The sequence below is a fragment of the Canis lupus genome, chromosome 18 (genome assembly GCF_048164855.1).
Source record: "Canis lupus baileyi chromosome 18, mCanLup2.hap1, whole genome shotgun sequence".
Classification (NCBI taxonomy): domain Eukaryota; kingdom Metazoa; phylum Chordata; class Mammalia; order Carnivora; family Canidae; genus Canis; species Canis lupus.
Window position 1 is genome coordinate 18,537,366 of NC_132855.1, and position 27,853 is coordinate 18,565,218.

General features: G+C 39.8%; 1 protein-coding gene and 2 long non-coding RNA genes across 7 annotated transcripts in view; 2 read left to right on the forward strand and 1 right to left on the reverse strand.

Annotated features, from left to right (window-relative positions):
- The window catches only part of LOC140608766 (uncharacterized), a 31,078-nt gene extending 17,269 nt beyond the window's left edge, over positions 1-13,809 (forward strand). Inside the window, exons 3-6 of one of the 2 annotated variants that reach the window (XR_012010742.1) lie at positions 568-667; positions 9,822-9,987; positions 10,252-10,334; positions 13,631-13,809. This is a non-coding gene — a long non-coding RNA (uncharacterized lncRNA). The remainder of the gene's footprint in view (positions 1-567; positions 668-9,821; positions 9,988-10,251; positions 10,335-13,630) is intronic. The other variant, XR_012010743.1, reaches the window with a different exon arrangement.
- Positions 2,575-27,853, reverse strand: part of CHN2 (chimerin 2) — a 296,002-nt gene continuing 270,723 nt past the window's right edge. For all 3 annotated transcript variants that reach the window (XM_072783629.1, XM_072783630.1, XM_072783631.1), the window contains 6 exons: positions 20,801-20,885; positions 16,885-17,058; positions 12,705-12,782; positions 9,650-9,787; positions 7,901-8,006; positions 2,575-4,406 (listed from right to left, as the gene is read on the reverse strand). In XM_072783629.1, the coding sequence (XP_072639730.1) occupies positions 4,235-4,406; positions 7,901-8,006; positions 9,650-9,787; positions 12,705-12,782; positions 16,885-17,058; positions 20,801-20,885 (753 nt within the window). In that variant the 3' untranslated portion in view covers positions 2,575-4,234. The remainder of the gene's footprint in view (positions 4,407-7,900; positions 8,007-9,649; positions 9,788-12,704; positions 12,783-16,884; positions 17,059-20,800; positions 20,886-27,853) is intronic.
- On the forward strand, positions 13,814-24,769 carry LOC140608767 (uncharacterized). 2 transcript variants are annotated; one of them, XR_012010745.1, is made up of 3 exons: positions 13,814-13,857; positions 20,632-21,290; positions 22,132-24,769. It is a non-coding gene; the product is annotated as an uncharacterized lncRNA (long non-coding RNA). The 2 variants fall into 2 exon arrangements; XR_012010746.1 differs by having other exon boundaries at positions 20,635-21,290.

Here is a 27,853-nt window from a genome sequence, read left to right on the forward strand (position 1 = left end):
AGGGAACTAGAACAAAACCAGGATTATACACATTTTACAGATAAGGACGTAGAAAAAACCAGGTATCATGCTTGGTTAATTGGAGTGACCAAAAATCTGTTCCGGTAATACTCAGTCAACTCTTTATGAAGATTTTGAAGTATCTAATTCTTCAGGAAAGTACGTTAAGGCAATAATTTTTTTGGGCAGCAATGAAAACTGTGCTCCCATAGATGATTTACCACATATATGAGGTGCACAAGCCTACAGAAAGAGAGCTTCATCTCTTTTTCTGACTGTAGGGCTTATCTTCATTCTTTTTTTTTTTTTTTTAGATTTTATTTATTTATTCATGAGAGACAGAGAGAGAGAGAGAGACAGAGAGACAGAGAGGCAGAGACACAGGCTCCTCTTTCTTTTGGGTAGATACTATCCAACTGTCAAGTCAAGCCACCTGGGAATCATCCTTGATTTTTTTTTTTTCATCCTTGATTCTTTAATCCAGGCTATAACCAAACCTTTTCAACTCTGCTCTTCAGTAGGACCCAGTTCTAACTGTCTCTGCCTTGTTACCCACCCCGGATGCAGGCTACCTCAACCGTGGTCCTTTATGACAAGGAGGACACCTAACTGCAACCGCCCTCACTGCCTGCGGCTGCCACATGTTCTCCGATGGATCCACAGTCAGGTAAGTGATCTTTTAAAAATGCAAACTAGATTGTGTCATCTGTCCCTTATAATCCATTAATGCTAGTGCAACGTGGTGCCTGGGATTATACCCCAGGACAGAAAAGGATATTGGTAGAAAACCCATGAAAATCTGAATAACTTCTGAGTTTATTAATAGCAGTATGGCAGCATTGATTTCTTAGTTTTGATAAGAACTGTACTGTGGTTACATAAGATGTTAACACTAGGGGAAACTGAGGAGGACACAGGAACTCTGTAGTATCTTTGTACCTTTTCTGTAAATATAAAACTATTCCAAAATTAAGTTTATTTAAAAAAAAATTAGGGGTGCCTGGGTGGCTCAGTTGGTTAAGTGTCCAACTCGATTTTGGGCTCAGATCATGATCTCAGGGTGGTGGGATTGAGCCCCTCACTGGGCTCTGCACTCACTGGGGAGTCTGCTTAAAATTCTCTCCTGTCTGCATATGCTCTCTCTCTCAAATAAATAAATAAATCTTTAAAAAAAAATTAGTGGCACTCATTTCCCTGATGTTAGAGTCCAAAATCCTCAGCGTGAGCAGCTTTCTTTCTCTAGCAAGACTAAATTTATTTAAAAATTAAATAATTCCTCCAGCGAGACAAGCCTCCTCCTTATCTCCAAGTACTCACAGTGTCTGGCCCATTAATAAATGCTTGATAAACATTTGTTGAAAATTAATGAACATTATATTTTTAAAATCAAAAGATTAACTATAAATTTGGGGATTGGTAGATCTTGAGAATGTGTAAGCTAACTGAGGTGGGTTTTTGGTAGGAATCAGTCCGGCCCAGGCAATACGTGAGCTGTTTGGGAATGTGACTGTCCTGTGCTCTCCTTGCCTCCCTCCCTCTGCCCGTCCAGCCTGCTATCCTTGCAATTCAGCACCAGCCCCCTCCCAGCTGTGGAGGTCAGGTGCCCATTTATGTTAATAGGAGAAAGAAAAGGCGTCTCCTCCCATCCTCAGAACTCTCTTCTCCCACCCACTCTGCCCCTGTCTCACTTCCCACAACCCACTTGTAGACAAATAGCAGTACGTTTCTGGAAACAATGCTGCCTCCTTTCAGGTCTTAACTACTAGAGTTATTCCAATGGTAGGAATTTCAAGCCAGGTAAGAGGAGCCATGTCAGGCTACCAGATGGTGGGGGAGATAAGGGTGGGTGAGCAGGCTTCAGACTAAAGCAAGGGAGATGGGATCAGGTGTTGTAATCACATTCGAGAAAAGGAGTCAGGTGACCCTCATTACACATTATAGAACCTTGTTATAATACCCCTTATTATTACTTGAACTTGGATTTAACCTGGGACAAGCCCCTTTCATCTCATGCTCCTGCCTTCTACACCAGGTAATATCTTTTCCCTTTGCTAAGTTATCATTCTTAATAATGATAATAATAAGAAGCAATAACTATACTATTACTATTACTCTAGGTCATCACTTCATCTAAGATGTCACAGCCAGAATATTTTCCAGTTTTTCAGATGAACAAACTCATTCCCAAGGTCATCTGCTGCTGCTAACAGGGAGATCTGGGATTTGAACTCCAGTCTTTCTGGCTGCAAAACTCTTGTTCTGCTCTCTGGCAGAAGACCTAGAGGGATTTCCTTTAAATGCTATTATCTCTTAATGAAAAAAACATAAATGCAGCAGGTCTTACAGACAATGAAGGTGGAGCATTAGAATCCTAATCTCAAGCAGGCTCTCCAGAGGGATGCAGGAGGAGGGCTGGACAGCAAGGTGGGGACTCAGTGGGATGTTTCTGTTTCCTCCTCGTGTTTTGGTGATGCTAGAAACTCTCCTGCCAAAACCCATCTGGGAGCAATATTTTAAATATTGTTCCCCCACCCCACCACTCCCCAACACCAATTTTCTTTGCACACTCCAGGATGATAGACAGAAGAATTTAATACATTTAATGCTTTTCCTTCCATTTACACTATCATAAATTACAAAGTATTATTCACTTCACAAAATAAAACCATTTTCAGATAATTTTTTGACAGTATCAAGAAGTACATAAGCTACAACAAACAAATCTGTACAGTTGGGAGGAACAATAATAGCAGGGACCCAGCAGAACCATTTTAACCCCCCCCGGTGTGCCAACGAAGTCCATCCGCGTAGCCCTTGGGACTGTCCAGGACAACAATTGCACTGCCCTCCTCATTCCAGATCATTTATCACACAGTAATTCTCTTCTGTTCACTCAAAAACAAGACTAGTGAGTAAGTACATGGATCATCTTAGACAATCAGAGGAAAAGACATTGTGGTTGGATTTCAGAAAAAAAAATTTAGATTTACAGTTTTTGATGCTTTAAAATTTTACCTATGTTACAAAATATAGAAATCTTGCTGTGAAAAGCTCATGCTAAGATAAATATAACCAAGAAGATGGAACTATCATGATAAAATCATATTAAATTATGATCCATACAGAGCTACTTTTGTCAAGGAGGAACAAATATTTGTAAAAACCAAACTTACTCATTCTTACTTTTAAAAATAGGCTTGTTTATAAAGCAAAAATGGAAAAAAATCAGTAATTTTTCTGCAGATTCACTTTTCCTAAATACAGAAATGTGACAAAAATACAACTTGTCATTAATAGGTGAATTCAGAGTGCTGGACCGAAAAGAACCTAGGGAAAGTGTTAACTTTTTACATGGCCCAGATTTAACCATCCCGCATCATTTTATGTAAAATGACCACATTCTGCATGTTCTGGGATATACACACATGATACGGAGAGACTCTGACCAATGGCAAAACATACTTTGGGATTTCACAAAATGTCTAAGGAAAGAAAATCTGTGGATGTTTCAGACCATCCTACAATTGCTATAAACATATACCGTACGACTGCAAAATGCCAGTGCTCAACAGCAAAACCTATCAAAAGCAGGGACACAGGTGGCCGGTGAACTTTCATTGCAAAGCACTGATAAGGACAGAGGTATGTCAAGATAATACTGCATTCATGGTAAACTTTTTCAGGGATCACAGCAAGAAGCAGGACAAGGTACACAGGGTCATAATCAATGCACTGCATTGAGTTCTATTTGCTGAAATAAAGTAACATTCTTGCAGCTAAAATAAAAATACATTTTACAATATAAGTTTCATTTAACATTTAACATAGAATTGTCTTCTTTCTGTAAGTGGAAAATGTATAACTGTATCAAGTACCTCTATGAATTAAATTCCCTTTAATTACTGATAAGACGGAAGCTTAAAGATCTAGGTTGTTTTTTTTTTTTTTAATAAGTTAAAGAAAGATTTATTAATCACTCTTCCAGCAAAACAGGCATATGTAGGAGGCACAGCAGAGACCCAAGAGGAGGCCTTTGGTCACTCTCACCCCTGCTGTTCTTACGTGGAGGAGGCGAGTGTCTATGAGACACAGTAGCCGACTTGACAAATCCACTGTGGTCCTGGAAATTCTCTCATTTGTTTGGAAAACGAATCAAGTGTAAGAAATGTTTTTACTCCTCTAGCCTTATCAACTTAGATGGGGCTGGGGCCATGAGGCTCATTTCCCTGGAGGATTAAAACAAAACATCTTCATTTTCTATTAAAATCTGCACGATCAGCTTTTGGTACCGCATATCATGGAGGGTGGTGAGGGTGCTGTCCTCAGGGGACCTCATCAGTGTGGGCCCAAACACGATCCCCAGATTTTCAGCATTCATGAAATTGTCCTTCTCATTCATAGTCACCCTGCAAAACAGACATATACACAGACACATTACACGGACTTGCAGACAAATTGATATACTGATTATGCACGTATGCTCCCACCAATTTCTCTGGTTTAGTAAGTTGTAAAAGAAGACTAAGAATCAGAACTATAGAAAAGCACTCCGGGGGCAGTGAGGGTGGGGGAGGGCCGGTTAGCTTAGATGGTTAATTGTCTGCCTTTGGCTCAGGTCACGGTCTTGGGATCCTGGGATGGAGCCCCATGGTCCCCACTCAGCGAGGAGCCTGCCTCTCCCTCTCCCTCTGCTGCTCCCCCTGCTTGTGCTCTCTCTCTCTGTCAAATAAATCTAAAAAAAATTTTTTTAAGTACTTTTAAAAAGATAATTTTCTGGGGGCACCTGGGTGGCTCAGTCAGTTAAATGCATGGCTCTTGATCTTGGCTTAGGCCATGACCTCCTCCATGATCGTGGGATGGAGCCCCACTTTAGGCTCAGTGAGTCTGCTTGTCCCTCTCCCTCTGTCCCTCCCCCTGCTCACATTCTCACATGCTCTCTTCTTTCTAAAATAAATAATGTTTTTTTTTAAAAGGTGACTTTATTTTTCTTAGATTATTGACATTGCATTTAGGCAGTGGAAATGAATTACTTAGTGAATCTGGTGTAGACACATATTTAAAATTAGAAACTCAGGGACAACTTGGGTGGCTCAGTTGGTTAAGTGTCTGCCTGGGGCTTAGGTCATGATCCCGGGGTCCTGGGATTGAGCCCTGTATTGAGCTCCCCTCTCCTCTGTACCTTCTCCCTACTTGTGCTCTCCCTCTCTATCTCTCTCTCTTTCAAATAAATAACATTTTTAAAATATATGTAAAAAGAGAAAATCAGTCCTTCTTACTACAGAAATGTGGAACTGTGATTAGGGGAATATTGGTTGGAAGGGGCAGCAGATTCTTAGCTGACCCATAGTGCAGAGGGATTTTAGTCTAAGCTTGTGTGGAAGTCTTCTCTTTCCCATAGCTTCTTCCTACTGGTCTGCATGCTCACAAGCAGGGAAGCTGATTGCAGACTCCTGGTCTGCTGGCAGCTCAGCGTCCAAGGAGCAAGGTTACTGTAGGATGGGGCTGCCATGAGTGTAGGAATAGCCAGACCATTATCACGGGACAGGGGAATGGCTGGAATGTGGCCAAACAGGAAAGCAGTTGGACATTATTTCTAGTTCCCACAGGATGAGGTCTGGAGCAGTAATTATTGTTGGAATTGAAAATCATCATTTCAACATCCAGATGAGAACAGCAAAGCCTTTAAGAATAAAAGTCAAACTCCAGAGTTGGCTTAATACCTTCCTAGTGGGATAAAATTACAGTCTCCTAGATTCTTAAGGAATTGAGGTTTTTTGGATATTTGTAATAGATCTAAAGGACTATAGGTTCTCTGTAGCAGGGAAAAATATAATTAAAACATGTTTAGATTCTATAAAGAAGGCCATCGCTTTGTTTCTATTTTCTTGGAGCTAATTAAGATCGGCTACTTAGTATTCTTTTAGGAATTCAGCTTGCATTATTTTCATGTTGCAAAGCTAAGGAGGTAGGAAAAAGGAACATTCTTCACAAAGAGTTCACATCTTGCCGTTAAGTTAGGCACCATGCCTGGCCAAACAAGATGGATAGCAAACCCTCCATGATAAAAATACTAAATTATTGGCATTAAAGTATCAACTGGGACATATCAGCATTTTCCCTAATAATGATACTTTGCCTTCCAAACAATAATAATTAGAACTAATTTCTTTCTAAAGAAATAATTTATAGCTAATTAAAAGCCAGGCTGGCATTCATAGTCTGTTACTTATCCAAAAATTACTCAAACTCTTAAATTCAATAAATTAATCAAAATGGAAACTCTCTGAGCTAAATGTTATTGTGGCTCTGATCACCATGAATAAAAGCAACAATATATGTTTTATAAAGGAAAAAAAAAACCAAAAACTTTAACACCTAGTGTTTATACAGTATTATCAACTTGCTTCCTTTCACTTATTGAATGGATCTGTAAATTAGTCAGTGCAGACAATTTTTGGTTCATTTTTCTAAGAATGGGCCACTGCTATGTGTCTTCTAAAAACATAGAGGAAAGCACACAGAAATGCCCTGAGCTCTCCAATATCTCAAAGACCAACTCACTGACCTCATTATATATGAGCAGTGAAGGAAAGAGATCCACAGTTGGGGTAAAAGAGTTTGGAACCAGAGGCTCTAGTGTCCTGTAAATACCCAAACATCTCCACCTGATAAGATAGTGGATAGCTAGCTCTCCATGGTAGATACTTTCTGAGATGGCTCACAGTAATTCCTGCTTCCTGCAATTCATACTCTTATATAAACCCTTCCCCGAGCACATGGGCCAGACAGTAGTGACTTACTTCTAACTAGCAGAATATAGCAAAAGCAGCTGGATATCACTTCTGAGATTGGGTTACAGAAAGACTGTATCTTTTGTCTTGGGTGTTCTTGCTTATTGGCTCTGAGGAAAGCCAGCTGCCATTTTCTGAGCTGCCCATGGGGAGACCCACATGGCAGTGAACTGAGGGCGGCCTCTAGCAAAGAGTCAGCAAGAAAATGAGGCCTCCAGTCACACAGCTTCTGAGGAACTGAATCCAGCCAGCCACCTCATGAGTGAACTTGGAAGAGCATTGTCCACTAGTTGAGGGAGAAGGAGAAGCAGACTCTAGGCTGACCCAAGACCCTGAGGTCATGACCTGAGCCAAAGGCAGACACTTAACCATCTGAGCCACCCAGGTGCCCCCTAGTAGAGCCTTTACATGAGATTGCAGCCTGGCTGTCCGTTCAGCCCTAGCCTCATTATAGGCCTTGAGCCAGAGACAGCCAGTTAAGCCACACCTGGGTTCCTGATCACAGAGACTATGAGATAACAAATATTTATTGTTTTAAGCCTCCAACTTTTGGGACAATTTCTTACTTGGTGGTAGGTCACCAATACATCGGGAAAACCAAGGGATTAGAATGGGAATGTGCTTGCCCGGAAGAAGGCAGGTTCAGGAGTCTGGAACTAGAATGAGCTGAAAGAGGAAGATCGAACACAGAATATGGGGCTTGTGTGGGAGGCAGATGCAGATACGGAGGCAGCGTAGATGAATGGTTAAGGCAGAGCATGGGCTCTCGACTGGACTGCCTGGACTTCAATCCTGGCTTCACTTTACCTCTTTTCCCATCAGTTATTTTACTTCCTTAAACGTCAGCAATCTCATCCGTCACATGAGGCCCCTAACAATACCCACCTCACAGACACAACACATAGAGTTGTGTGGTGCACCTGCTGGCACAGAGCGAGTGTTCTAGCAGTTATGAATGGGGCAGGCCATGCAAAGGCAGCATAGTTCACTCTAAAGGAGAGTCTGTCCTCTCAGTGGGTGGGGGAGGAGGGTTGTGAACTCTTCCCTAATGCAGTCAGTCCCAGGCAGACGCGGTTGACAGAAGATGTGTCAAGGAGGTGTGAGCTTACTTCTTGAGGTGGATCATCAGGTATCGGAGGGTCTCATAGTGGGCAGGGGGCAGCAGCATCAGCACGTCATGGACGGCTTCCAGCCTCTCATCTGCGTTGGAGATTTCTGTAGGAATACACATAAGGAGTTGACACAGGGCTGCCACATTCAAGTTTTCAGTGAAGTAACAAGAAATTTGGTTTGTTCTGGTTACAGATGGAGGGGAAGTCTTAATAAGTTCATGCAATTTTGGGTAACATTTCGTTTAAACTAGTCCATCCATTTGTGTCTTGCCTTATTCCAGAAATGATTGGGGTTGGAAACCACACATGTATTGAACGTCCGCTGGGTGGATGATGGGAGGGTGGGCATAGTCCTTGTCACCCCCCCCCGCCCTCCCCCCCACCAGGACTCTGCAGCCCTGTAGATGTTTACCAGTGGCACAAACTGCTTTGCCCATCTTCTGAATGCTGGACTTGCTAGAGATCTCGCTATCACGAGCTTTAAACTAAATCACACTTGGTAGCATTCTCTGGAAGTTGTGTGACTGGAAGGCTCCGTAACTGAACACACTCTACAACACAAGGGCTCTGGCCCATGAGCCTACCAACTCAGCTTGCGTTAATGGCACTTCTCACCAAAGTGCTGAACCCCGCTAACAGTCCAGGTTAGGAAGTAGATACTAAGCATATTCAAAGGGAGGAAACATGCATGCTTCTGCTTTTTAGGTCTCTGATAGGTATTGGCAGCCATTCAAAGAAAGTTCTCCTGCTGTTCCTCCTGGGGCACAGGAGACCCAGCTGCCAGAACCTTCTTCACCTAGGACCACCAGGACCCAGGAAAGAATGCTCTTACCAGGAAGTGGGGCCATACCTCATCAGGAGAGTGCATCTTGCACTAATCCCATCTGGCCCACATTTATCCTCATCAGGCATCTTATTATATTTACCTTCAATGATATTTTTCATAAAAAATTCCTCAAAGTGTGTTTGATTTCTGTGTCATGCATTCTAGCATCTGACTCTCCCTTTCCTTCCCATGTTCCTGGGCAAAGTGCAACACCACTTCCCACCCTCTGACCCCTTACCTCCCATCCCAATATGGTCCTTTCTCCTGACAGCAGTCAACCCAAGTGCCAAATACTGAATGAGCGACCATGGTCTGAAAGAAGACCAGCAATGATGATGTTCTGTCCCCGGCCCTATGAGCTCAGCTCTCCGAGACTAGCTTTCCTGCCCTGTGAAATGGGATTACAATATTTGCCCCCTAGGTAGATGAGAAGCTTAATCTAGAGGATATAATTGAGAGGTCCTGGATAGTACTTGACACAGTAATACCAGTTTTGAACATCGGTGGGCAAATCTTGGGGTATAGTTTAATAGATTACCAATGAGTGTGCTTAATGGATGAAAGTAGCCAATCTATTTGGTCCTCATTGAAGAATATCTGATTTTTTTTTCCTATAGAAACATTTTTGCTTTGACATATAACTGAGTATCCCCGACCGTGCCAGTTCCCAGCATGGAAGGGACAAAGGGGAGAGAGAACTGCCCAGTGCCCAGCTTTGGCCGAGTGGAGTCGGCTTGGTACTGGCTCAACTCAGCCGGTGGACTCTGACTGATTTTCACTTAGCTGTACCATTGTGCCCTTGCTTGGCAAAGCCAGTGCCCATGGAATGAATGAAACAGTTCTGAGTTTAATTTTCTTGAAGTTAAAAGCATTATACTTAACAGTTTGGTACAAATAAAAAATTAGTTCTCAGTACTTACTTGCTGCCTCAATAAATTTGGGATAGGTGTCATAGGTGATAACAGGAATGGGTAAGTCTCTGAAGTATAGTTTAAGGGCTCCAGTGATGATGTTTATGTCTGGGTAGATGTTGGCAGATATATCTGCCTTTTCACCATCTGAAAAACAATCAATGATCCAATTCCTAATTAGGACCTATTTCGCCAAGTGAAAGCATGCCCAGGAAGAAAGAAAAAAAGATCCTACAGTGGATGCTATGTGCCCGGACAAGTCCCAACTGACTCCTCTCGCTTCTAATAACACCGGCGTGTGGGAAGTAACAAAAAGAAGTTTGGGGAGAGTGATTTTGGGTCCGAGGGTAAGCGAAGCCAAAAAGGGTGTGAAATCGACTTCTTATAGTTCTTTGGGGGCTCAGCCTCTGGTAATTTGCTGGGCAGAAACTTAGCATAGTAAGTTTTATGTTTGAGACAGAAACGTTCATAAGAGAATAACAATCTAATGTGAAATAATAATAAAAAAATCAAGCTTTTATATAGCTGCACCAGTATTTTTTGGATTTGGATTTGAAGATCACATACACAACATAACTGCCAATGTCTTCAGTTTCTCTTGTCTCTTGCAGGCTCGCTGACGTTTTACTTTTATCCTGGTTCTTTCTCTTCTGTCCCTAAGGCTTTAATCTGGGAAACTCTGACCTTCCCTCAGGTATGGGTAACGTTGTATTCTAACCATGTTTGCAGTCATTCTGAAGACATTCTTTGACTTTTTGTTTTACCATTAGTAAAAATCAGTCCAACTAACTGTCACAGACTCAATTTTTTGGATACGATAGTTTCAATCATATTGAGATGGTTAGCATTTTCTTTGACATAGAGAATTGAAATAAAGTACAAATGTCTTAGCAAATTTGGTTCTAAGGATAAAAAAAAAAAGCTGGTGTACAGAAAACATTGAGTGCGGTAGATGGGTTATCCGATCCCATTATTTACATATTTAACAAATATCTATTGAGACTGGACCGTGTGCCAGGCACTGTTAAGCTCTGAGGAATCAGAGAAGAAAAGATATATTCCCTTCAAATGGCTCTAGTCTGTCTAGGAGTCAGGCATGCAACTCCACGGTTACAAGGAAATGGGATGCTTGCTAGGCTGGAGATATGTGAAAACATAGGGGCTGGAAGTGGACAGAGGAAAGGGCAATGGGACTCTTAGGTCAGCTTGAGGTGCTCAGGGAGGATTCAGAAAAGAGGAAAGACTTGAGTGGACACCTGATCCATAGGTAAGTGTTTGCCAGGGATGTGAACACTTTCTAGATGGACAGTCCAATGTGAGCCAAAGTAGTTGTTCATGAAAACAGGTGAGGTGTATTTCAGTATAGCTGGGGCATAAAGTATACAAGGGCAGAGAAACTGGCCATGAGCCTGAAAAGATAGGGTGGCCAGATCATCAGAGACCTGTCTACTGTTCTACAGAGTGAAAGTTCTTATTTTTCTCTTAAATTTTTTTTCTTTTTATTTTAATAAATTTATTTTTTATTGGTGTTCAATTTACCAACATACAGAATAACACCCAGTGCTCATCCCGTCAAGTGCCCCCCTTAGTGCCCGTCACCCATTCACCCCCACCCCCCGCCCTCCTCCCCTTCCACCACCCCTAGTTCATTTCCCAGAGTTAGGAGTCTTTATGTTCTGTCTCCCTTTCTGATATTTCCCACACATTTCTTCTCCCTTCCCTTATATTCCCTTTCACTATTATTTATATTCTCCAAATGAATGAGAACATACACTGTCCTTCTCCGATTGACTTGTTCACAGAGTGAAAGTTCTAATTAGTAGGCTAGGGGTTATATCCCTTGATTGGCTTTACTACAATTATTTGGACTACTCAGTAGAAATATAGAATAGAAACACTAATTTGGAAAGATATATGCACCCCCATGTTCACTGCAGCATTATTCACAAAAGCCAAGATATGGAAGCAATCTAATTGTTCACTGATGGATGAATATAGAAAAGATGCGGTGTATAAATGATGAAATACTATTCAGCCATAAGAAAAAGAGAAATCTTGCCTTTTGTGGCAACATGGATGGACTTTGAGGGGATTATGCTAAATGAAAGAAGTCAGACAGAGAAAAGACAAATACTGTATGAGCTCTCTTATAGGAATCTAAAACAAAACAAAACAAAATCAAGCTCATACATACAAAGAACAGATCGGTGGTTGCAGGAGACAAGCTGTGAGGGGTGGGAGAAATGGGTGAACTGATTTTTTAAAAAAATAAATTGAATAAAAATTAACTAATAAGGAAATACAGATTCTTGAGCTCAGCTTTCGGAATGAGTCCCCTGGCAATCTGTATTTTTTAACGAGCTCCCAAGTTCTTTGACCTAAGAGATAGTATGGCCTAGAGAGCATCTTTAAAAATAAATAAATAACAAAAGGTGTTACCTTCTAAACTTCCACTGGCTTCCCTTATTTCAGTGCTGGGCATACTGCTATCCTATGCTGTTTTATTTGGAGTTTTGAGAGAAGGAAAAGAGTCACAGAGATCCATGGTTGGGGGTGTAAGGACAATCTGGTGCCACGTGGACTGACCATAAATGTTTGACCACCAAATCAAGAATCATAAGGGCACCAAATGCTGGCTGCCCATCCAAGAAGTATTTTAATACAATTTTTAAAAGATTTTTAAAAATTTATTTATACATGAAAGACACACACACACACACAGAGACAGAGAGAGAGAGAGAGAGAGAGGCAGAGACACAAGCAGAGGGGAGAAGCAGGCTCCATGCAGGGAGCCCAAAGGAGGACTCAATCCTGGGACCGCGGGATCACTCCCTGGGCCAAAGGCAGGCACTTAACTGCTGAGCCACCCAGGGATCCCATATTTTAAACTCACATTTCCATCTGGTCCCTGGTCTAAAACTTTTAAGGAGACACTTATTCCTTGGCTTCCTGAGGAGTAGCTCTCAGTAGCTCTGAAACCCATCTGCACTATGAATAAAGTCTGGTTCCAAGAGAAAGGGTGCTAAGGATAGGTTACCCAGCATTCAGAAAAGCACAAGCCCACCTCTGTCAAATGCCATCTTGACATCTTCGATGTGTTCAGTGAACCCAGAGACTCTGTAAAGGCCTTCTGACTTCAATCCTGTTGATAAAAAGAGACTTTAGTTCCCTGAAACATCTACAAATGACTCTAATTCCATATTTACATTGTACAGTATCGGGAAATGAGCAAATGAGAGTCAGGGCTCTTGTATATTATACACAATCATGTCAGAAGTGGACTTGTCCATCTCAGTTTCCAGGCAAGTCTGTCTGGATATGCTTGTGGTGCAGTAGAGACCTCAGGGCTCTGGTCTTCTTCCTGCCTGGCTTCGCAAACTAGATGCCTGTTTAAGATTCTCATCAACCATGGTCTCCTGCTTCCTCATTCATCAGGCTGCTGGATTAGATTTCACTGCTCCAGGCATCAACCTGCTTCCTCCCCAGCATCATCTTATCCCATGTGCATGCAGGGCTGTGCTAGGAACACATACATACATGGATGCTTGCATACTATCTTGATTTTATTGAAACAATCTAAATTTTATAGCCTTTTGTGTTTATGTTTAATTATAATTATGATAATATGTTCAATGTTTAACTCAATACGATTGATTTAATTATTATACCTTCAAATAAATGATCATACAGATAGAGAAAAATAAAATTTTAGTGATGATTCCGGAAACCTGACCACTGTATACTTAGGCTGAGACAGAAATGTTGTTTCTGCTCCTAGATCTTATTGATTTATTAAGATATGTCCTAAGGCCTAGCCAGGTCCCAAAAGCATCAGAAGGGATAGAGGGCCAGATATCAGACCTAGCAGGTCAGAAGCCAGGTACTATCAAACTCCAGATACAGCAAGAACAAGCAAACAAATAGTTGATAGAGCTGGTGCGGTATACACTTGTCAAGCTCTTAACAACATACTTTTCTGTTCTTCATTAGGGCAGCATGGATCAGGGGTATGCTATCTGCCATCTATAAGGGTCTACATCAGAGAACAACTGCACAGCATCAACCCTGCTGCTCTTCCTCCTGGGACTGTAAGAGACCTTCCCTGACCTTGGCTCAATCTCCCACTGAGCCCCACTCACTCTCAGAACAGTTGCCCAGGCTGCCAATACTGATCCTACAAGAGACCTGGAGTCATCCTCTTCTAGTTGGCAGTACATGTAAGTGTGCCTCAGTACATGTAATGCGTGTATGCAACATGGGTGAGGATGCCATGGCACATGGGAGCACAGTACCGTGAACACTAATCCTTGACTGTTTGTGGGTGGAAGATTCTGTGGGGAAGGTCTTACAGAAGAGCTAATCTTTCAAGGAAGTCATGAAGGATGGACTAGAGTTTGCCAGAGTAGCAGAGGCTTCCAGCTCTCCTTGTAATATCAACTCTCCTCTTCCTCAGCTGCAATGGAACCTTCGATTAGTAGAACAACATCCGTGGCCATGGCCAGTAAATTCTGGCTAATGGAAAGAGAGCAGAAGTGATGTATATAGCGCCATGATTGTGGACTTGGAGAGAAAGAGCTTGCCTTTCTGCCCATGGTTGGAATGCAGAGGAGAAGGTGGTAACCACTTGGGACCATGCATATGAAAGCAGCTCACGAGGATGGCAGGCAACAAGTTGCCGGGCCTGGGATCCTGCCCCTGGGGTGCTGCTCACCTAGCCCTAGACTGCTCCCAGTGTCTGGATTGTTACTGGAGAGAGAAACAAATTTCTATCTTGTTACAGACACTAAGGTTTGGGGTCTTTGTGATAGCACTGAGACACATGGGTGAAGTAAGGTGGTAGACAGACACATTTGGAGGTGGAGTTAGGATAGGTGGTCATTCCAAGAAAAGGCAAAAGGAAGAACATAGTTTGAGTCCTCTATGCTGGGCCCTGTGCTAGGTCATTTATATGGCTCAACTCATTTCAACTCTCACAGTCAGCTTATGACTGATTCCATTCACTTTATGGGTGAGAAAACATATTCAAATGGGGCAGGTAACTTGGCCAAGGTCATGCCACAGTGAGTGTGAGACAGGGCTGGGAATCTAACTCCACGTCCGTGATCTTTTTGTCCTGCCACATCATGCAGAAACAAATGGCCATGAAAGAGCATTTGCAGAACAATAAGGAATTTGCCATGGATGGAAGTGAGGTAAGACTTTGGCAGGGGTGGCAATGAGGCTGAGGATGGGAGTCATGTGAATTTCTTCCAGCCCATTCTCTGATTCTGCTCACATGCGCAGGATGCTAATGCCTGCAGCTCCAATCCCCTTGCTTTCAGTCCCCTGGCATAAATTCCTGATCTGTGCCATTCTAGCTCTTGTTCCAGGCATGCTTCATGCCGTGCTCCCCACGGACACATAAGATGTCAGACACGGTGGTAACTCTGCCTGAGTTATCTATCAGTCGCCTCTTATGAGGATCATTATGAGATGATCCCAGCTTCTCCAGAGAAGCTGGGGTCCTGAGTTGAGGCTCCAGGGAGGCTGATCACCTGACCCCCAATTGCAGAGCCCTCTCAACGATAGGAGCCAGGGATACTCCCCCAGCATCTCACCCAGGGTCAGGGCACCCCGTCTCAACTCTTACTCAGCCCAGCCCCTGCAGCAATACCTTCACCAGATCCCAAAGCACCCACTAAGCTCTGACAGGCACAGCAGTCAAAAGGCAGCAGGCACTTCTTACAATCTGAGATTAAATGAGCAAATCTGAAGGGGACAGAATAGCTCTGGTTTTCATCCTGCATGGGAAAGGGATTTTTCCTGTCTCTAAAAGGCTTGGGATAACAAGCTTATAATGTCCTCTTTTGTCTTCTTTTGGAAAGAATGTAGTAGTTAGCCAATGCATAAATATCTGTAGAATACATTACACCAGTTTGGACACAATAATGGATACCAACTATCCATTGCCAGATATCCTCTGCTATCCAGCAGAGTACCTACATGGCAAAAATGTTAAAGCCTCTGGGCTTTATACATGGTCCAATTATCCAAGTTATATCCAGCAATCCAAGTTCTCCCCAACCAGGCTCAACCCACCATATCACTGAACATTTTGATACTGAGGAGTAGCCAAACAAAACATAGATAAAGGAAGGGTGACTCAAGCATACTATAGAGAACCTTTTCATTGAAATGTTTCTATTTTCTGTGCCTTCTTCTTTTTTAAAATATTTATTTATTGGGGCACCTGGGTGGCTCAGTTGGTTGAGCTGCCAACTCTTGATTTCGGCTCAGGTCAAGGACTTGGGATCCTAGGGTCAAGCCCTGCATCAGGCTCCGTGGTCAGCATGGGGTCTGCCTCAGGATTCTTTCTCTCCCCCTGACCCTCCACCTGCTTGTTTGCTCTCTCTCTCTCTCTCAAACGAATAAATAGATCTTTTAAAAAAAGAGAGAGCATGTGGAGGGGAGGGACAGAGGGAGAGTGAGAGAGAGAAGCTTAAGAAGACTCCCTGCTGAGTGGAACCTGCTGTGGGTGGGGCTTGATCCCCAGACCACGAGATCACCTCCTGAGCTGAAATCAAGTCAGATGTCTAACTGACTGAGACACCCAGGTGCCCTTCCTCAATGGCTTCTTTATTTTTCATTGCATAGATCTTTTTACTCTTTTAACTCTCTTCTTTGAAATAAACAGAACAAATACTGGCAGTGAATTTCTCTATGGTATAAAATGTATCTGTTGATCAACAGTTTATCTCCTTATTTAGTGGGATAACTTTTTAAGACTCAATTCAAATCTTACTTCTGCCATAAACCATTCCTGAATTGTCCTCAAATAACACTGAAATGTCTTCCTCTATAACTCCATGGTGTTTTGGATACACACACCCATAACATTTATTTATTGACCCCTATGATTCTGCATATTACAATATGAATTTCTGGAAGGTGAGAACTGTGACTTTTATATTCTCAATATGTAGCACATAATAAATGCTTAGCAAACATGGGTTGAATACCGACATGCAAGGTTTAGGTACAAAACAGAAACTGATATAATGGCTAGATTCAGCTTATTTCTGTGTGTATGCGTGTGTGTGTGTGTGTGTGTGTGTGTGTGTGTGTGTGTATGCTGGGTCAGAATGTCTCCCCAACATCGATAGTGGAGAGAGAGTCGATTTAACAATTATAAAAAAGTCTCCTTGACAACAGTAAAAACAAACAGTGAAAACAAAATCACTATAAGTATAGAGTCTTTTCCAAACCTCTTGCTTCAATTTCCCGTATGCATATGTCTACCACCATGGGTCTCTGAGTATTGTGAGCCTTCACAAGTGTTGTGAGGTCACAACAGTACACCTTCTTAATCCTCTTGAGATCAGGTTGACAGTCGTTGGGAACGTGCTTGGAACACTGTTTGTGTACATTCAATCCACAGTCTGTAAACAAAGAAGCCACATTAGCCTTGCCCGGCCCTTTGGTCAAAGCCCAACACAAATGATAGGTTACCAAAAATAAAACTGAAAACACCCAAGGGTTTGCTGTATCTTTCTGGAACACCTATCCCATGTAGAGGTGATACTCTCCATGAGATCCATCTTTACTCAGAAAACTTAAATAATTCCATTTTTCTCAGTTTTTTCTGTTGCTGGACCATAATAATAGAAAAAATAATAGAACATTTCACTGAGATCGTTTTGGTAATCAGCTAGGTTATCTGTATGTTTTTTTCCCCTCTTTTCAGACTGGAAACTTTGGGTCCACATATTTGGGTACTTAGGACTTCTGCTAGGTTGTTTTCCTGAAGTCTTAGATTTTCCTTTTGTGGAAGACATGATAACTCTCTCTGTAGGAATCTTTAATCTTTGGTCTGAGGGACCCATGACCATTGGCATCTCCTTCCCATTTCCTGGAGAGTTGCCCATAATTTCTAGTACCTTCCCTTTGTTGGGCAGTTTGGTTTGGCCATTTTTCTTTCTACTTGCCTTATTTTGACACCTGTGAGTGGAAATAATGTCTAACTAGACACCAGTGGGAGTACCTGAGAGTTTACAATTCAGAACAATGCCACATAACGTGATGATTAGAGTAATTATTTATAAAGCTCATATCAAGATCCAAAGCTAAAAAGGTACTTTAGTTCAATGAACACATTAAAAACCTTGTTAGCAGTTGGTATCCACTGACAGAATTTCTCTAATAATGACAAGACACAGTCTACAGTCTGGAAAATAAAAATTTAATGCTGAAGTTGTTCAAAGTTGATGTGCTGTCAATTCAAAACATATATACATATTACATACATATAATAATGAATATTGTCACCAGCTATTTAACAAAAAAGCACTTAACCATCCATACCAAGGATTCGAGAAAATCTAAACTTTCATAAAATCATCAAAAAATTTTTTGCAAAATCATTACATGGTTTTCATGTAATTTTTAGGCTGAGTTCTGTCCACCCTCCTTTCAAAGGAAAAACCAGTTCTAAATCATCTTGGTTTTATCAACATGAGAAATTCAACACAGCTCAAGTAAACTTCAACGGTATTTTGATAGATCTATTTGTATATGTAAATTTGGGCAAAGTGAACCAAATAGAACTGGTTTGGTTTCTTGTTTGGATTCTCTTTTATAAAATAGGGATGATATTAGCATCTACTGCTAGGATTATTATAAGGATCAACTGAATTAATCTGTGTAAACTCTGAAGTGCAGTGAACATTACCTGCTAAGAGTTAAATAAAAAAAAAAAAAGCAAATTTGTGAGAAAATATAAGGATACCTGACCAGCTCTTCTTGTTATTTCCTTAGTAAGTTTTATTAAGTGTCATTGAAGACAAATTTTTAAAGTTGTGATAAAAGATACCTAACATGAATTTCACCATTTTAACCATTTCTGGGTGTACAGTTCAAGAGGCATTAAGTACCTTCACGTTGTGTGCAACTGTCACCACCATCCATCTCCAGAACCATCAGCTTCCAAAACTGAAACTCTACTCGTTAAACAGTAACTCCCCAGACCCTCCTTCCCCTGGCAACCACATTCTACTTTCCATTTCTATGAATTTGATTACTGGAAAGTGAAAATCATATAAGTGGAATCATTAGCATTTGTCCTTTTGTGACTGGCTTATTTTGCTTAGCAGGATGTCCTTAAGGTTCGTTAGTATTACAAGATATGACAGGATTTCCTTCCTTTTTAAGGCTGGATGATACCCCATGGTATTGACATAGCACATTTTGTTTTATCTATTGATGGATACTTGGGTTGCTTCTACCTTTTGGCTACTGTGAATAGTGCTGTTATAAACACAGGTGGACAAATACCTGTTTGAGTGCCTGCTTTCAGTTTTTTTGGATAGAGACTCAGAAGTGGAATTGCTGGATTATGTGATGATTCTATTTTTAATTTCCATATAAACTCCATTTTAAGATCTGAAGCAGCAGCATTTTTTGTTAGAGTTGTAATGACATTTTGTTAAAATTAATGTGTTTTACAATATATAAAAATATTCAGTATTTGCAAACTACTATAACTCCATATGCTATAAATAAAGTCTAGTTCATTTTAAAAAATAATTAAAATATGGAAAACAATGATCAGGTTTTGATTTTCCTGCTGCTCAGAGGAAATTGTGAGGCCAAACAGTGGCCACTAGAGAATATTAACATTATAACCTCAGAATATGTTTAATTAAAAAAAAAAAACAGAAAAAACAAACCCTTTTTATCCCAGAGAAGGTTGCTATTCACAGCTAATCCAAATTCTAGAGTTTTGTTCTCATAATATTGTCTTTGGACCAATTTGCTGCTCAATTTGGTTAATATCCGCAATGAGAATATTTCTGGTAGGTATAATCTGGACAGCCTGAATTAATTACCACTGGGTGATTCAGATGGTCTACCATTTTAATCAGTGGTTGAGCTGTGAGATGCTTTGTAACTCCCAGGTGAGTAAGTCTTTTGTATTCATTGGGGTATCTGGAACATTCCTAGAGAGGCTGTCTCTGAGCCTGTTTGCTGCTTGTCTCATCTGTGATGGGGGCAGGTAGCGGTAAATCACATACACAACCAATACTTGAACCTCCAGGTACCACTACCGGTTGTATCTACACAGTAGAAGCTAAGGTGGCTTCTTCTGAGCAGAGAAAGTATTTAAGATCTCACAGTCCTTTGAGCCAAAATGGGCAGTATGGTAAAATAGATTATCTTAACGTAGTATCATTAGCTTATTTTATTTTAAATGCTCTGTAAGAATTTTTTAAAAAAATAATTCCCTAGCAAGGAAGAAATCAATCATGGTGTTGGTGGAAACCCAATCAGTATAGCACAGGAGGCTATTCTTGCTCCTGGCCAGGACTGCTTGCCAGAAAAAGTGTGGTGAGATGAATTAGGAAGCCACACTTGTTACACACTAGTTTGGCAATTCTTTGCTCTTTTGTTAGCTGTATTTTAATAAGATGTGTTATGTGCCATTAACACTGGGTGTGTGTGCCCAGTTCTAGGTGGAAAAACACCCAGGGTTTCAAAATGCTTTGAAAATATGTGATATCCAATCAAGGTCTTTAGTTGCACAGCTAATCTGATAGCAGAGAAATTCTGAGCATGGGTTCTGGAGCTGAATAAATTTTCCACCACTTACTATGTGGCCAAGAGCAATTAACAACTACCTTTAAGCCTCAGTTTCTTCATCTGTTCAGTGGGGAGAATAATTGTACCTCTTTAAGGTCTGTTGGTGAGGCTAAATGGCATGATAAATAGAAAGTGCTCAATGCCTGGTGTGTGGCAACGGTTCGCCAGTATTTCTGTTTTCATGTCTTGCCTTTTGTAATAAAGTAGGGATGGGAAAGAAATGTGGTTTTTCTATCTTTGCCATTCCATTGGAATTGATTTGTTTTTCTTTTAAGGACTGCTGCCTATTCTGGGTGGCAGGTAGGTTCATAAGGCAATGTACTTGCTTGGATGTTTTTCTTTTATTGCATAAACATGATATTCCCTTTTTGTTTCAGCAGACACCTAGAACAGTTCTCCATTAAGCACAGAGATGACTTGAACCTTCCAGAAAGCCAGACTTTTGAATAATCTGGATCTGTTTCCCACCTCTGGAGAAATGATCTCCAGCTCAACATTATGTCACTTGATATAATTAGAAAAGGATGAAGAAAGTTCTGTGTCTACCTGAGCACCGAACCCCTTGGGCAATGAGCCCCCACATGAAGTTGGCACAGTATTCACACCAGTGCGGGCCTCGGAATGTATGGACCTGTGATTCAAAAAGAAGAAAAATGTCAGAAAATTCACTTATTTGAAGGCAGGTGGCCTTGGACATGAAACACATAGATGACATCAAGAAACAAGGACTTCAGTGGGAGTGAGATCCCTCACTGGGCCTTTTTTTTTTTCCAGTGAGGTGGAGTTACAAACAGACCTGAGAAAACAGAGATATCCTTTGATCTCTGAAAATCCTCCACCGATCCACCATGCCTCAGGCCAGAATCAGAAAGGAATGTGGAGCAACAGTAAGATTATAGGGCCATGCCATCAGCTAAGGAATGAGACTCTCACCACCCCAAACAAAGCACTGTGTGGATAAACCCAAGATAGCCCAGGCCGGTCACCATAACCTGCGTTTAACTCAGCAAGTTCTGGAAGGCAGAACTCAATTACTGTATCCTTTTGACCAAAGTTGCTCCCTGTGTAGAAGATCAGACAGGTATAAATAAGATATGATTATGGGAAAATTAGAAGGTTCCAAGGCTTTGAATCACTTCCAAAAAAGAACAAATGAAACCAAACCTAAAACCAAAAACCAGGCTTTAAAAAAATGAGGGAGTTAGCTAAAATGAAAGCCACCAATAAGGTCTACTGAATTTCCTTCCCCAGAGACAGGGTCTGGATTCAGCACACCAGGTGTGGCCTGTAGGTGTGGCCAATAGGTGTGTAACCGACAAGTCCCTTCTGATTGGCCCAGGTGCAAGTCTCATTGGTTGGTGTCCTAGCCAGCTAAATATTTTGAGTATTATGAAGTAAGGCTGGTTTTATCTCTAATTATTCAGATACAGGTCCTCTTGTGACAAGACCATGTATTAAGTCACGAATTAAAATAAAAGCAAAACTAAACAAAAATACATATCTCTAGCACCAGCGAGCTTCAAGACACAGACTAGGAGATTCCTTGAAAGCAAGTGTGGCCATGGTAAGCCAAAAACCACCAAGGCAGTCTACTTGGAAACATACAAACCCATGTGTAAATGTTCTGAATTTTTACAAAATTGAAACATTATGAGCCATTACTAAGGACTTTGAAAGTTTTAAGCCTCCATTAACAAATAAAAGAAATACAGACGATAATTATCTTTTTCACAGACTGGGAGGCCAGTATGCTACTTTTAAAAGATTTTTATTTTTTTAAAATTTAAATTCAATTAACATACAGTGTATTATTATTTGTTTCAGAGGTAGAGTTCAGTAATTCAGTATGCTACTTTTACTTAACACAAAAAAAATAGGAGTATAACAACTACGGATGCAATTTGGGAAGATGCTCATCAGAGCTTTACTTAAAAAAAAGCATCAATTTGAGATCTTTATCTATGTATGCCACTAATTATATACATAAAGTGCAAACAAAACAGACCTGGTTCCCTCCTTCTGGAACTTAAAGATTTATAAAAGCAGAGAGAGTAAGCAAGTTAAAAAAATCAAAAGAACCAACTTATAACCATGGTTTCTCTGCAGCAAAACTAAGTTTTGGTATTTTAGTTTGTCACATGCAAACTGTCCAGTATACTATTTCTGCTTTGAAAAAACAATGGAAAAAAAAAAAAACCCTCTCAGAATTGTTTTTACTAAAATTGGCTAATTGTGCTGTAAGGAAATGGCACTAAGATACGACAAAGCCTTCTTGTAGGAATGCAGAGAATCTATCCCAGGGAGTGCTTGCACTTGCAGAGAGCCAAGATACCATGGTTCATTTAGAGGCCCCCTCAGATTAAACGTGGTCCTAGAAGAATCCCTCAGTAAGGGGTTCTATTGGCAGTTGAACATTTTCTAAATTTAGCAATCAAAGGTTTCTTTTTTTCTTTTAAAGATTTTATTTATTTATTCATGACAGACACACACACACACAGAGAGAGAGAGAGAGAGAGGCAGAGACACAGACAGAAGGAGAAGCAGGCTCCATGCAGGGAGCCCGACGTGGGACTTGATCCTAGGACTCCAGGATCATGCCCTGGGCCAAAGGCAGGCGCTAAACCACTGAGCCACCCAGGGATCCCCTCAAAGGTTTCTTAATATTGTTTTACTAGGAAGCCTCCAAAAGGATGGGGCTGGTTAATTATGGCAACAAAACTGACTATTAAGATACTGTTGAAATTGCAAGACCAATAAAATAAAATAAGATCATACAACTCTGAAAGAGAAGGAAACAATGTGTGGAAAGGGCTAACAAAAAGTTGTAACTAGAGACACAATAGAGGCCCTATGTTATCCACAGTCGTCAGAAAAGCTTCTCTTGGAAGGTGAACTCATGCTTCTTGAAGCAGGGGAAGAGCCAGTCTGGTAGGGGCAGAGTTAGAGAACATTCCAGGCAGAAGGAATCTATGGGGGCCCTGTAGGACCAAGAGCTTGGTGTGACTAAGGAATGGGAAAGCCAGAGTGGCCAGAATGCTAGAGGGAGAGGAGAGAATCTGGCTGAGGTTGAAAGAAGGAAAGGTTTTATTAAGGAGTATAGATTTTCTTTTAATCTAAGTCTAATAAGAAGCTCTTGAAAAAAAAATAAAAAAAAAAGCTCTTGAAGGACTTTAAGTAGGAAGATAATTTTTTTTTTTAAAGATGTTCTGACCACCATGTTGAAAATGGATGGGAGAGTATTCATAGTGACAGGGATTCAGGAACTGGATAGTAGTTTCTGGTTGAGAAATGATAGAGGCCAAGATCAGGCTGCTGGAGATGGAGATGGGAAGTGGATGGATTTGAGGCATATTTTTAAGACAGACTTCATTAGACTTTATAATAGAGTAAATATGATTCTTTGAGAGAAAAAGGAATGAAGAATGACTTCTAGATTCTAGCTTTAGAAATCAGGTGGATGGGGATATCATTTGCTAAGATAAGGAAGACACTCTTTTGGGGGTAAATTCAAGGCTTCAGCTCTGGAGAGTTTAAACTTAAATGTGTTGAGAGCAGGAATTCACACATAATTAATAGCTAGAGGAAGAGTGAGGGCTGGAGGCATATATCTGGCCACCCCTGACAAATATGGTACTTAAAATTGTGTAAATGGATAAAAATTCTTAGGGATAGAGAGTAGAAAATGAAGAAAATAGAGCTCAAACCAAGTCCTCTGTGCTCCAACACTAGGAAGCAAGAGAGTCAAATGCTTCAGAAGGAAAAAGGTGAAGAGTATTTTAGGGAAGCAGTAGTCAACCATGTTCAATTCTGGGAAGAGGGCCAAGTTAAATGAGGACTGAACAGTGATTCAGACACATGAAGTTGTTACTAACCTTTGCAAGAGCAGTTTCTCTGGATTGGTGAGGGCAAAATTCATACTTTAGTGACATGAAGAATAAATGGGACATATGGAAGTGGAGAAATGTGGAGGCAAATTTTTTAAGAAGTTTGCCTATGATGTCCAGCAGAGCAATGAAATGGCCTCAGGGAGATATGGGGTCAAGGGAGGATTTTTTTTTTTTTAATAAAAGATGGGAGACATTAGGGCATGTTCACTTGTGGATGGAATTGATGCAATATATATGAGAGACTGGAAATGAAGAAGAGAGGGAAGTGAAGGGGTGATCTTGAAAAGCTGAGAGATGCAGGGTTTAGGTCATATAGGGAAGCAATATTCAAAAAGAGAAACAGTTGAGATCTTTTTAGAATTAGTAAAAGCACATCTTCAGATTCAGTAAAGCTAAATGAGACTCAAACATAATAAATTTAAAAATAACCTAACCTATACAGATTATATAGAAACTGTAGAATACTAAAGGGCAAGCAAAGTCCGAAAAAAACAAACAAACAAAAAACAAAACCCCAAACCAAAATCAAAACAAAACAAAACCCTAACAGGTTATTTTTGCAAAAGGACAGCAATTATGATGAAAACAGTTCTCTTCAGCAAAAAGAAGCTAGTAGGTTATGGAAAAATTTCTGCAAAGTGCTCAGAGAAAATTACTACAAACCTAACTTTTATACCCAGCTAATTACCATTCAAGAGTGAGGATGAAGGATGAAGTAAAGATATTTTCCAGACAAATGTCATGAGTATTCACTCATAGATCCTCATTCTGAGAAACAGAATAAAACATGTATGTCTGAGGGAAGCATACTGAACCTGTGGAAAAGAACAGGATTCAAGAAGCCATGGTGAGCAAGAAATTGGCAATAAGGGTCAATCTAATCAAGCTCTGTCTGCATGAAATAATAACAAGATGACTAATTTCAGGGGACTTAAAAACAAACTGAAAAAATGGCATGAAAGACTGGAGAGGTTTAAAAATGTTAAAGCATTCTATGGTTCTCATAATTTGGAGTATGTAAGTAAAGCTGCTAATTGAGGAAGATTTCAAGTTAATTACACATGTATTACAATTTTGAGTATATGCAGAAAGAGTGGGATGGAATGTATAAAATGCATAAGGGAAAAGAAATAAAGATTTTATGGTGCCAATAAAGAGCAAGAAGGAAGAACACAAAGCCATAAAAAAGCACAGTAAGTACAGGGGGAAAAAAGAAGAAAAGTCCTTATACATATCTCTCTCTTTTTAAAATATTTTATTTATTTATTCATGAGAGACAGAGAGAAAGGCAAAGGGAGAAGCAGGATCCCTGCAGAGCAGGAAGCCTGACATGGGAGTTGATCCCAGGACTCCGAGATCATAACCTGAGCAGAAGGCAGACATTTAACTAAGTCACACAGGCGCCCCTCCTTATACATTTCTAATCATAATACATATCAATGGCTCTAATATCAAATAAAAGACAGAAATTTTCAGATATTCAAAAATCTTTGCAAGAAACACAATGCATAATATAATAGAAATGTTGAAAGTGAAGGAATAGAAAAAAACATGTGTAGCAAATGCTAGCCCACAGAAACTCCAAATAAATATCCTGATAAAAATATACTTCCTTTATTAGTGATAAAGATGGTATTTATATAATAGAGATTTAATTTTACTGTAAAAGTATAATAATCCTAACCTGTTATGCACATGGTCTCAAAAAATATAAAGCAAAAGTGGAAAGAATTACAAGGAGAGATTGACAAATCCATAATCATAATGATTTTTTAACATCTGTTCACAGAAATTAATAGATCAAATAGATAAAGTTAATATACTGGCTGTAAAAGGGGCCTCATACCCAACAATTCATAGAATATGTACTCTTTTAAAACAATGCATGAAATGTTTATGCAAACTGACCACTAACCAAGCCTCAACATATAGAAGGAATCAATATGATAGAGATGGACTGTTCTGACTACAATTCAATAAAATTAAAGACCAATAGTAGCCCAGCCAAACCCAAGTGTATTTGGAAACTTAAAATAATTCTAAAATTCAGCAAAGAATATCTTAATAGAAATGACAAAATATTTGAAATTGAAAGACAAACAAAACACTCCTTATGGGGTACAGAAACTTTAAGTGCATATGTTAAAAAATAAGGTTGAATTTTTTTTTAAAGGTTGAACATTAGCAAACTAAGTATACTATTTAGGAAGCTAGAAAAATAACAAAGTGAGACAAAAAATAATAAAGATTACTGCCAAATATAATGAGATGGGAAGAAAAGATAAAAAGAATTTTAAAAGTAAGGTGATTTTAAAAGATTTCTAAAATAGGCAAATCTTAGGCAAGAATGATCAAGAAGAAAAACACAAGTGATAAAGAGAACTTAATGCAAACACAGTGAAGATATGAAATATAAATCTTGAGAATACTAGTTTAATACTAACAAAATTATAAGTTTTATGACATGGATAATTTTCTTAAAGTATATCAGATTTCTAAAATAGGCAAACCTTAGGCAAGAATGATCAAGAAGAAAAACACAAGTGATAAAGAGAACTTAATGCAAACACAGTGAAGATATGAAATATAAATCTTGAGAATACTAGTTTAATACTAACAAAATTATAAGTTTTATGACATGGATAATTTTCTTAAAGTATATCAGTTATAGCCTGGGTGGCTCAGTGGTTGGGCATCTGCCTTTGGCTCAGGGCGTGATACTGGAGTCCCGTGATACTGGGATCCAGGGCCACACTGGGCTCCCTGCAGGGAGCCTGCTTCTCCCTCTGCTTATGTCTTTGCCTCTTTCTCTCTCTGTGTCTCTCATGAATAAATAAATAAAATCTTTTTTTAAAAAAAAGAGTATCAGTTATAAAAAATGACCCCAGATAATATAGAAAACCTAAATTCAATTACATCCATTAAGTAATTACATCTATAGTAAAATTTCTACCATCAAATATTTAAAGGTCCCAAATGATTTTAATGTGATCAATCCTTAACAAACGAATCATCTCTAACCAATATAGATTATTCCAGACTGGAGAGAAAAAAAAAGAAAAAAAGGTCCGGAATTCACTTTATGAATACAATCTTGACTCAAAAACTATACAAGAGCATGAAAGTAAGATTATAGGTCAATTTCAATTATGACTATAAATGTAAAAATCCTAAAAGAGAGAGAGAGAGGGAGAGAGATCCTACTGAATGCAGCAGTATTATTTTAAAATCTCATGACCAAGGGGGGCTTATTTCAGGAATTTAAGGTAGATGACATCTCACTAGACTTCACCACAATAACAAGAGAGAGAGAAACCACCTAATCATTTCAAAAATTAGAATACCACAGTCAATAAAATTCAACATCTATTCATAACAATAGTACTTAGCATACTAGGCATAGAGGGAACTCTTCTAAAAATAATTGATTAGAGGTATCTCTGATACACACATAATAGTCATCACATTTAAAGAGGAATCATTAGAATAATTTCCTTTAAAGTCAGCAAAAAGATAAGGCTGTCTATGAATGCTTCTCTTGAGCATTACCCTGCAGAGTTTAGCCAGCATAATAAAACAAGACAAAGAAATATATAATTGAAAGAAGAAAGAGGGCATCAAATTTGCTTATTATATATAAGAGCAATATGAAGAAATCAGTATTACTATTCATGAGCAATAACTCATTTTACTGACAATAAAATTAGACTCC